At 37.6% G+C, this 9,893-nt stretch overlaps 2 protein-coding genes across 3 annotated transcripts; one reads left to right on the plus strand and one right to left on the minus strand.

The window, feature by feature from the left end:
* The first annotated feature begins 68 nt into the window (after positions 1-68).
* Positions 69-5,055, plus strand: LOC120776865 (ATPase family AAA domain-containing protein 5). 2 transcript variants are annotated; one of them, XM_040107921.1, is made up of 5 exons: positions 141-187; positions 407-1,237; positions 1,304-2,987; positions 3,055-4,346; positions 4,572-5,055. In XM_040107921.1, exons 2-5 carry the CDS (start codon positions 555-557, stop codon positions 4,846-4,848), a joined length of 3,936 nt encoding a protein of 1,311 aa, XP_039963855.1. In that variant the 5' UTR covers positions 141-187; positions 407-554; the 3' UTR covers positions 4,849-5,055. The 2 variants fall into 2 exon arrangements, with proteins under 2 accessions (XP_039963854.1, XP_039963855.1); XM_040107920.1 differs by having other exon boundaries at positions 69-1,237.
* Positions 5,056-5,294: 239 nt separating this feature from the next.
* On the minus strand, positions 5,295-9,061 carry LOC120776866 (cytochrome b5). The gene is made up of 3 exons (XM_040107923.1): positions 7,438-9,061; positions 6,565-6,696; positions 5,295-5,473 (listed from the first exon to the last, which is right to left on the minus strand). Exons 1-3 carry the CDS (start codon positions 7,549-7,551, stop codon positions 5,348-5,350), a joined length of 372 nt encoding a protein of 123 aa, XP_039963857.1. The 5' UTR covers positions 7,552-9,061; the 3' UTR covers positions 5,295-5,347.
* Between the last annotated feature and the right edge of the window lie 832 nt (positions 9,062-9,893).

Here is a 9,893-nt window from a genome sequence, read left to right on the forward strand (position 1 = left end):
ATTTGTCATAAACTGCCAACGGATGCATTGCATAGAGTAATGTGATTTTCTAAATTATTTCGGATTTTTTGAGCTCGTGCTAAATATTATTAAAACAAAATTTGCAGATGTAATTAATAATAAATAATTGTTAATTGAAAAGATATTGTAAAATCTCAGATGAAGGCGTGTGGCTGACCTCTTTCTGGTTAGTAGCATTTGTCAATGCGATAGCAAAGTAGATTATATTTTTATTTGCATAAACCCGCATATTGATGTGCAATTAGATTCACACAATCTCGCTTGCTGCTTTATTAATTATTTCCTAAGTAAAAGGCTTCCAATTTATATGCTTTGCTTAGTTTTTGATACAAAAAGTGTAAAAAATGACTGCTTTAAATACAAATGTGGTAAATAATTTTATTAGTGCTACTGAAAGCGGTAATGAATCTATATTAGTTTCCGCTGATATCCAAAATGGTGAATGTTCTGTTGTTAGTGAAGGCACTTCTGAAAGCGTTTCTAAATTTATATTGAAAGCCCCACGTCCGGACTCGAAACTCATTCTACAAAATATGGAAGAAGTGTTAAATTCCGTAAAAAAGAAACATCGACAAAAACACAAAAGAAAAAGGGAACAGAAGAAACTTGTACAAATGGAAGCAGCAGCTGTAGCTGTGGCAACTGCAGAATTAGACAAAGTGGCTGAAGATGAACAAATGGTTGTTAATAAATTAAGAGGTAAAAGTATATCTAAACCTGCCAAAGAAAAGGGCAAGCGCTCAAAAACAAAACCATTACAAGAGAAGACCGTTCAGGAAAACGGTCAGGGAGGCTCTCCCGATAGTGCTCAAAGAAAAAAATCTCTAGATAATAAAAGTCCATTAAAGAATGCTTCCATAAATGGAGATATACTGCGTCACTTTCAACGAACTCCGAAGAAAAATCAGCAGACTACAGATAATTTAGGAAACAAATCGGATCCAAAAGTGGTTGCTAATGAAGCATCAACTGGCCTAGTTCAGCAAAAAGCAATGAATGCCTTTGAGGTTATGATGAATGCCAGAAATAAAGCAATCGGCTCAAACACACCTGGAAAAGAGACATCTCCAACGGCAACCCAAGAATCAGCTGTCAATACCAAACGTAAGTTGATTCTTCAGGAATGGGCCGACAAAAAAGGTGGCATAAAGCGTAAATTGGATGAAGAAGCACGAGCTGCATATGTTGATCAACAATTGGAGAACCGTGCGAAGCGGTGAGTTTGTAAAAAAAAATAAATATAAATAAGCACATTGATATTTACTTTTTATTGTCTATGCAGGTTCAAACAGATGCTTGTGAATGGTGCTTCGCCTAAAAAGGATAATAGCTTCACAAGTCAAACAGCAAGTGATAAAATGAAAACAAAAAGAGGCGATTCGACGGTTGCTGCCACAAAACTGGATAAAGATAAAGCTAAGCGCAGGAAGCGAACAATACTGCGACCTGATTCGACTGATTCAGTCGATGAGCGAATAGAAAATGCAAAGACGGACTCGGAAACAGAAGAGTTTTTATCTAAACTTAATTCCCCGACCAAAAAACGAGACAGCCTATTGGGATATTTTCCGAGAAAAGAGTCTCCGAAAGAGCTGGCTGCTAAAACAGCCAAAGATTGTTTAGCAAAAGACAAAGGAAACTCTAAAACTGAAACGCCAAAGTCACGCCGGCGGGGTAGGAAAAATAGTGCCGAAACAATTGTTGCTTCTATTACACCTGTGATAGAAAGCAGTGTCGAGGCAGTACAACATAATCAGAGAGATTTAGGAATTGAAAACACACCTAGTAGTAGACCAAAACGCTCTTGCGCGGGAAAAGCTCGTTATGATTATGACTTAGAAAAGAGTCCCAATAAATTGTCTTCGGCTAAGAAATGTGTTTCGGTTTCGAGAAAGTGTGAAAGGGCAATAGATGTAGAAATAATAAATTTAGACGATAGTAATATGTCAACGCCAGAAAAGTCGAAGAAATTGGCCCCGCTTTTCGTTCGTTCACTACCGAAACCTAGCCCAGATCCAGTTGCACTAAAGGCTAAGCACGATTTCCTTATGTCGGGTGTGCCTGAGAAAATGCGCATAGAAATGGAAAAGCAAAAGCAATACGAACAAAATTATGAAGAGGTGCTGGACTATTTTCCTCGTATTTGTCATATTCAACAGTTAAATGCCGACGAGGCGTTATTTTTACAAAATAAAATACAATTTACTATAAAATTAAAATTGTATGAGAACGATTTGGAGCTGAGCACAATTGTCGAAACAGAAATAAAGAAAAAATCGAATGCATATAAGCGTAGATCTCGGAACAATTCAGGTAGCACAAAACAATTTATAATTAACAAAAAACGATCACCTCCATTTGAAGCATTATTGCCAACACTTGAGAATAAAAGGTCAATAATAAAATTGTGGAAGTCCCAATTCGATCGGTTTCCCACATTTAAATGTTACAATCAAATGCGCGAAAAATATCGATATTTTAGTGCTTTGGACTCGGCACAGGATATGGAACAAGTGAGCGAATCATTTGTGGTGACCCGTCGAACGCAACGGATACGAAATTTGGAGCCAATAGGTACTACTTCTGATCAAGACGAAGTGAAACCGCCTCCATCTGCACCCAATGGTGAACTTTTATTCACTGAAAAGTATAAACCCATGCTCGTTGAACAGGTCCTCGTAAATCTCGTGCCCGTAACACAATTGCGTGACTTTCTTTCTACTTGGGCCAATGGTAGTGGCGGAAGTGCTCGTAATTCGCAATCAATTGATGACTCATTTGATGTGTCTAATGACTCAAATTCCAGTCTCAGCAATGTAACTGGCAATGCTGTGGTACTACTGGGTCCGGTATCAAGTGGTAAAACCAATGCAGTTTACGCACTTGCAAATGATATGAACTTCAATGTGCTCGAAATAAATGCTGGCATGAAGCGAACTGGAAAACGTTTGATACAAGAGCTGCAGGTTAGTAATATCTTCATAATACATGTATATCAATGATTAATGTTGAAAGCAATGCCATTATTTTTAGGAAGCAACACAATCACACCAAATTCGTAAAGACTCAACGCCCACACAAAGTTCTAGTAAAGCTCAAAAAAACTTACTCCGCATGTCACTAAATGGAAAGAAGCTAATGAAACAAAATTCTCAGAGTCACATTGATGCTGATAGCAATGCTGGCTGCACTGGAGATATGAATCAAAATTCGCGAAAGTGTCTTATTCTTATCGAGGATGCGGACGTGGTATTTGATCAACTAGACAGTGGTTTCACTGATGCCATTTACACATTGGCGGCTTGTTCAAAACGACCTGTCATTGTCATGGCCACGAATCCCAATTGCCAGCACCTCCAACGGCTAATGAATCAGAACACAATATATTTTACGCCGCCGAATGCTCTGAATATATCCCGCTTCATGGCTGTGCTCTCACTGATAGAAAATTGTCCTATCAATTTGGATGATTTAGTTTCTCTATATTTGTACAATAGAAAAGATCTGAGAAGAACGCTGTTGGAACTGCAGTTTTTCATTCAAAGTGGTGGTGATCGAACAAACATGGTTTCGGCACCTGCTTGTGATGTCAAAACTACGACACATCAACATATACCACAAAAGGATGAGGCGGCCAAACCTGATTTGGGGTTTTTCGCATCACCAACCAAACGAAGTCTATCAGTCGAAGAGAGCACGCAGCAGCCACAGGAACCTGATGACCAACTTAGTAAAGAGCGACTGAATAAGCATGGGTGTAGTAAAGAGAGTGATGTATACATTCATCGTTCAATGTTTGAATTTTTCACTGTCAACCAGAATGAAAAATGGCGCATACCGTTCCCAGTCGATTTCAGTTTACTACGCGTAAACTTAACGGATGTATTTCAGTGCTCACAGCGATTGCTATTACAAGAGGGCAATTCAATTGAGAAAGCCTCGAAACACAGTGATAATGATGGAGACAAAAATAGCGTAATGAAACGCAGAACACGTACACCAAAGAAGACTGCGCTTAACAGTTCGCTAACCGATGCAGAAGTATGTCAACTGCATGAAACCAAGTCATCACTTGAAGTCATGTGTGATTTTTACGAAAGCATTTCCATAGGGGCATTATTAGGCACGCATAATGCTGACATGTCGGATGACAGCAGACGAGTTGGCCGAGGTTCAATTTCCGGAGGAAGCGCCGATTTGAGTATCGACCGGTTACTGCCCCATCTCTCCGAGGAGATTGCGCACGAGATTGTCGAACAGGCCATAAAAGTGAATTTGGCAGCGAAACCGTGCCCCTACAATCTCTTCGATACGCCGAGAGAACGGTGAGTTTTCTAACTACAGTTTGAATATGTACGTAAATTAGGAAAACACCACTAAACGGCTATATATGTATATTATTGACGCTCAAAAAGTGTATATACTCTTTCTGAAGATTCTTTAGTAATTTTAGCGAAGTTGTTGGTAGTTTTGAGCAAATTTATACTAAATTACTTTGTGAATTTCGAAATATTTATAAAATATTACAATTATATCTGTTTCACATTTAGACTCTCCCTATGTGACTACATGAATAGCACTGCAGTCAGTTCTCGTAGTCAGCGTACACGCGCCTTAGACGTGGAACCGGCACTGCGCGCCATTTGTCGCAGCGAGAAGCAACGCGCCACGCATGAGCGACGCTCAACTCGCTTCTATCATTACCTAAGACACAGCGCAATCAATGTTTCCAATTTTTCAACAGCTCCCTTTGATAATGCCTGTACAATCTTGCTAGATGCAGCGCCAGAGGACGGAGAAGCGCAGCTTAAAAGTGTTGAAGACTGACGAGAAAGCTTAGTTTAAAATTTTCAAATGTCAATTGTAGGTATTGTATAGAATTTTACTAATCCCGGTATTCAGAAAAATGTTGCTTTTGCGTTATGAACAAATTGTAGTGGCACATTAGCAGAAATATCTTGAAATTGACAGCAGCAAAACTAGTATAAATATAATTATTAAGTGTATTATAATGTGTATTTTTTGGCATTTTACACTTATTAACTAAATACAATAAATTAATTTTTAACTTGTAACGTAAACTATATTTAATTATATTATGTACATAAGTACGAATTCAAACCACATTATATAATGTAAGTGAAGCTAATAAATAACAAATTTTTAATTTTACTCCTTTGTGTCTTCAATTCGCACATTTGCACCTCGCCCTGCACGAATTCGTGCGATCCGACGTAAATGTTTCGATATGAATATGACTTAGTATGAGTGAATTCAGTTTAATCACAGTCAGGCAAACTCTCCCAAGTTGATCGCCTTTTTTTATTCAAAAACAAAAGAAAAATTTAATTCGTTTCTTTTCCGAGCCAGAACAGTTTTCTTGCGGTTGTTTCTGTTTCTCATTTAGACCAATGTCTGCGGATGTCGGCTGGGTGCTGAGTATTTGCATACCCTGAAAATGGAAATAAAAGTATGAAATTAGAAACAATTTTCAAATGTATATTCGTTATCATGCATTACTTATCATTTTATGTACATTTGCATGCAAATATCTCAGACTTAACTATGCGAACTATGACTGTTTATTCTAATTAATTTCTAATCTTTCTAATCTGTAGCTGCATTCACACCAACACCACTAATAATTTCAGTTAAAACAAGAAAAACAGTTAAATTCGCCTTCACCGCAGCTATAATACCCTTTACAGCTGCATTTATTATAGCAAAATATATAATATAGTAAAAAAATCTTTATCCTTCCAGCTTTATATGACAGCTAGATGCTATAGTAGTACGATCTGAACAATTTATTCAGAGGTTGTAGCGCTACCTTGTACAACAATCCATGCTGCATTTCGTGAAGATATCTTGAGAAATAAAAAAGTTTTCCATATAACGGGGCTTTTGATTGTTCAGTTTGTATGCCAACTAAACATTATGGTGGTTCGATATCGGACAAATGAGTGGCTCCTTGCAGAGAAAAGAACGTGTGAAAATTTTCAGATCGATATCTCAAAAACTAAGAGACTAGCTCGCGTATACCTCATTTTTTTAACATGATTTGGTTGAGTATTTTCGGTCGTTACAGCAACAACGGAAAGTTAAGACTGTTTTACGTGTATTTAGCGCAACAGGTTATTTGTGTTCGGGTACATATTCAAATTAAAAATATGGTAATTCTACTTCACGTAACTTGGTATTCAACACAGTACTGATAAATGATATCTGTAAATATGTACATATGTACATATCAAATATTACAACTCTCACTGTTAGAAAATAACTTCAATACTGTCTGCTTACATCCATACAAACACATTTACATATATATATATATATATGTATATATATGTATATGTATGCATAATAATACTAGTCAACTGTCACTAGGCTACACGGTGCAAATATACGTTTAATTACCGCTATGTCCGTGTCTGAGTTGCGCAAACATTCACCGCTCTGGGGGAATTTCCGGAAATCAGCGAGTGTGCATAAATTGTCTTCTGATAAGCAAATACATGAATTCGATTTTAATTGTCTTACCTCTTTTCTAATCACGCCTATTTTGTACGACTTCATTTCCTTAATGGCGTCGGAGGAATGACCAACTTGATTGAAGGCTTTTGTGGCGTCTTTACCCGCATATTCGAGTATGGACTCTGCACCACCCGGATGCTAGAAATAAATAAGATGCAATTGCAGATTAATCAAGTGATTCAAACACATATATATTTTTTCAGACTTTCAACAAAAAAAAACGTTTCTAGTCATAACTTCGGATACATTTTGAGTTATGTTAAAGGTATTTATGGCACAGCCTAAATCAAAGAATCTGGGTTTAAGCAAATGTATTTATTTTTGAAGTGGAGGCAATGGATATACATACAACCTAACCTCAAAACATTATATTATTGTAGCATAGTGACAGTCGGATCTAAGTAACCGGAACGAACACGAGGTTTTATGCGGCTCCTCGATATTACTTTAGGAATGTTTTATGCCTTCTCTATGCGAAGTCTTTTAAAATTATAATTTCGAGTGAATTCTTAAATTATGTACTTCGAAATTGTGGAGGAAAAACCTAGCTGTAATTATTACATTTTGATTTTTGAAATCGGTAATAAAAAAAACGAATTTCGGTTTTTAGATAATTTTAATTTTTCACATCGAAAATTAATAAAAAAAAAACAAATTTTTGAGTTTAGAAAATTTTCGAAAAATAATTAAGGTTATTTTTGAAAGTAATGTCTTCCGAGGCTTTGATTATTGCTATTACTTATTGCATCAGATTCCTCCTTAAATCCTTAATATAATGTAAACCTTTCTTTATCTTATATTCAACTTTTGGTTTATATTCAAACGGTGTTTTTAAAATTTCACTTTTATTAAATCTTTCCACTTGCTATATTTACGTACTTCGTTTATGAAGGTCGTCACGTCGTAGACGCTCTCTTTGTAAATAATCCACACAGGCTTGCCATCGCGACCGTTGTTCTGTGCCACCTCACTAACACTGTACTCCTGTGACATGTTTACTAAGACTACACCAACAACAACAATTAAAAATAATAACGGTATATTTTCGAAATCGAATGGCAATTCCTCTAGTGTTGCACGTCTTGACGCGATCGGGTGCCCACATCAACTGACATCGAACCAATTTGAATGTAAAGTCTTTTATTTACATTCTTCAACAGGAGTTCTGCAAGCCACATTCGATGCCAATTAATACACATATTACTGTACATACATACATACATTCAAACATATTTCTGCATTTCGAAGCGATAAGGAGGTGTGTATACGGTTCACACAACTTATCATCAAAGCCTTTTCGATTTCATACATACATACAATATCGATGGTTATAGAGAAGCACTGCGGTATACTCATACATATGCCCACATGTATGTATGTATGTGTGTATATCTTTGTTATCTTCACTTTTTGCAAATACAGCCTTATTTAATCACACGTGAGTTCATAATAATTTACAGTTATATTGTAACATCGGCAGTTTCGACCCAAAATAACCGCTGGTTGTATTTCCTTATTGTGGGATTCTCATTTTTAATTCCCTGCTTCTTTATCATTTTCATGTTTACCACAAACATACGGTATTTCGAGATTCTTTCAACAAAAGGGGGCGTTTCAGCACTGACACTAATTTTTCTCCGAAAATATTTACTCATCATGATTCATAGTGATCATTCATACCCAACATCATTACGTAAGTGTTTTTGCAATCCGCGAAGCTCTTCCGCTCTTCTTGCTAAATACTCGAGCTCTTTGTGCGATGCGATCTTCCAAGTTGTGTACCGGTTTTGTAGCCCAAAGTTTAGCACTCAAATTGGTTTAGCGATTTCTACTGTGTCCTACCACTATGCAAGACTTATGTATATACATAAGTAGGTTGGATCTCAGCGCCATAAAAGTAGTCGTCTTTTTATATTGTTGACCTCGGCAAGAAATGCCAAAGACATATTTGTCAACATGGCAAAATCTCTCATAAAATCCATCAAACGTTCGGTAACATCAAGGAGAAACGGTCACCCAAGCATCTGGGATCAGAGTGCAGACTAAGACAAGCTTAAACTAAGATTTACCGATCTAAACGGGGTTAGATCTCCGAAATAATAGCCCTTGGCCGAAAGAAATCCGGGTCAATAAGTGTCCTGCATGCAATGAGTTTCCGCATAACAATGGCCACCTCTTTGCATGCCCCACAAAGCCCACTCATCCGACACCCCATTACCTTTGGTCCGACCCCGTCGAAACAACATGTTTCTTTTGCCTACCGTTGGATGATGTCAACGACAACGTAGATAATCCTTACCAACCTAACGGAGATTAGGTACCCGTTACAACAACAACATTGTGGAGACCAAGGAACTTTAAACAAACTATGTGTCAGGTTTGCATTAAAAGAGCTATGACTTATTTTCCATATTTTGGTTTAACATCTTCGTCTCCGACATCTTTCACCTTTTTTTTAAATACTTATTTCAAAAGCTGAGTCTCTCTAACCACGCACGCTCTGTCCCACCTGGGTGAACTGCGGCTCGTATATTTCATACTTCCACCTTCGGCCATAAATGACTACTGTATTATATAATTTTGAGTACAACCTTTCTGCGATTCTACGATTCAGTGAGGCAACTGCGCATTTTCCTATACAGATCCACCGACAATAAATTCAACTTCCAATTGTTAGGTTGTAAGTTGGTGAGCCAGTCCGGCGAGGGGCGGCAGGTATAAGTCTTAGCAGTTAGTGTTTGCTCCCCGTGTGTGTGAAAAGTGCATTTTTTCACTTAGATAACGGGATATTCTAAATATTGTTTATATTTATTTTCAGCACGTTCGCCTAATTCAGACAGATTGCGATAGCCTGCATTAATTGTTGTGTTATTTCGATAAGAATTACGTGACAGTGCGAGTGTAAATTATCGAGTGACAAATGCTAATACCGGCTCAAATTCGTAAGTACATGCTGTATTCGTATTTATTTTGGACAGGCAGGGTGGACGTGTGACTTTGTGTGAAATGTTGACCAATGGCAATCGGCGTGACTATCGCTCATAGTAAAAAGGCATTTTTAGGGAAATCCTATTGCTCAGTATTGTGCTTTCAAGTGCTTGTATTTAAAATTATTATGCCCTGAACAGGGAGACTCTCGTCTGAGGTTGTTTCCTTCTTTTCATTGGGGACGTTTTTTACGTAACGAGCGCACAACCCTGAGGAGGGATGGTTCGCCTTCTCACTTTGGCTCGCCTTCAAACTGATGTTCTTTGGCTACCCACAGGATATTTGGTCTAAGACCGGAGATCGTGGGCTGCTTGAGCCATATGTAAAAGGTTCGTTTCTGGCCACTC

The sequence above is a fragment of the Bactrocera tryoni genome, chromosome 5 (genome assembly GCF_016617805.1).
Source record: "Bactrocera tryoni isolate S06 chromosome 5, CSIRO_BtryS06_freeze2, whole genome shotgun sequence".
Taxonomy (NCBI): domain Eukaryota; kingdom Metazoa; phylum Arthropoda; class Insecta; order Diptera; family Tephritidae; genus Bactrocera; species Bactrocera tryoni.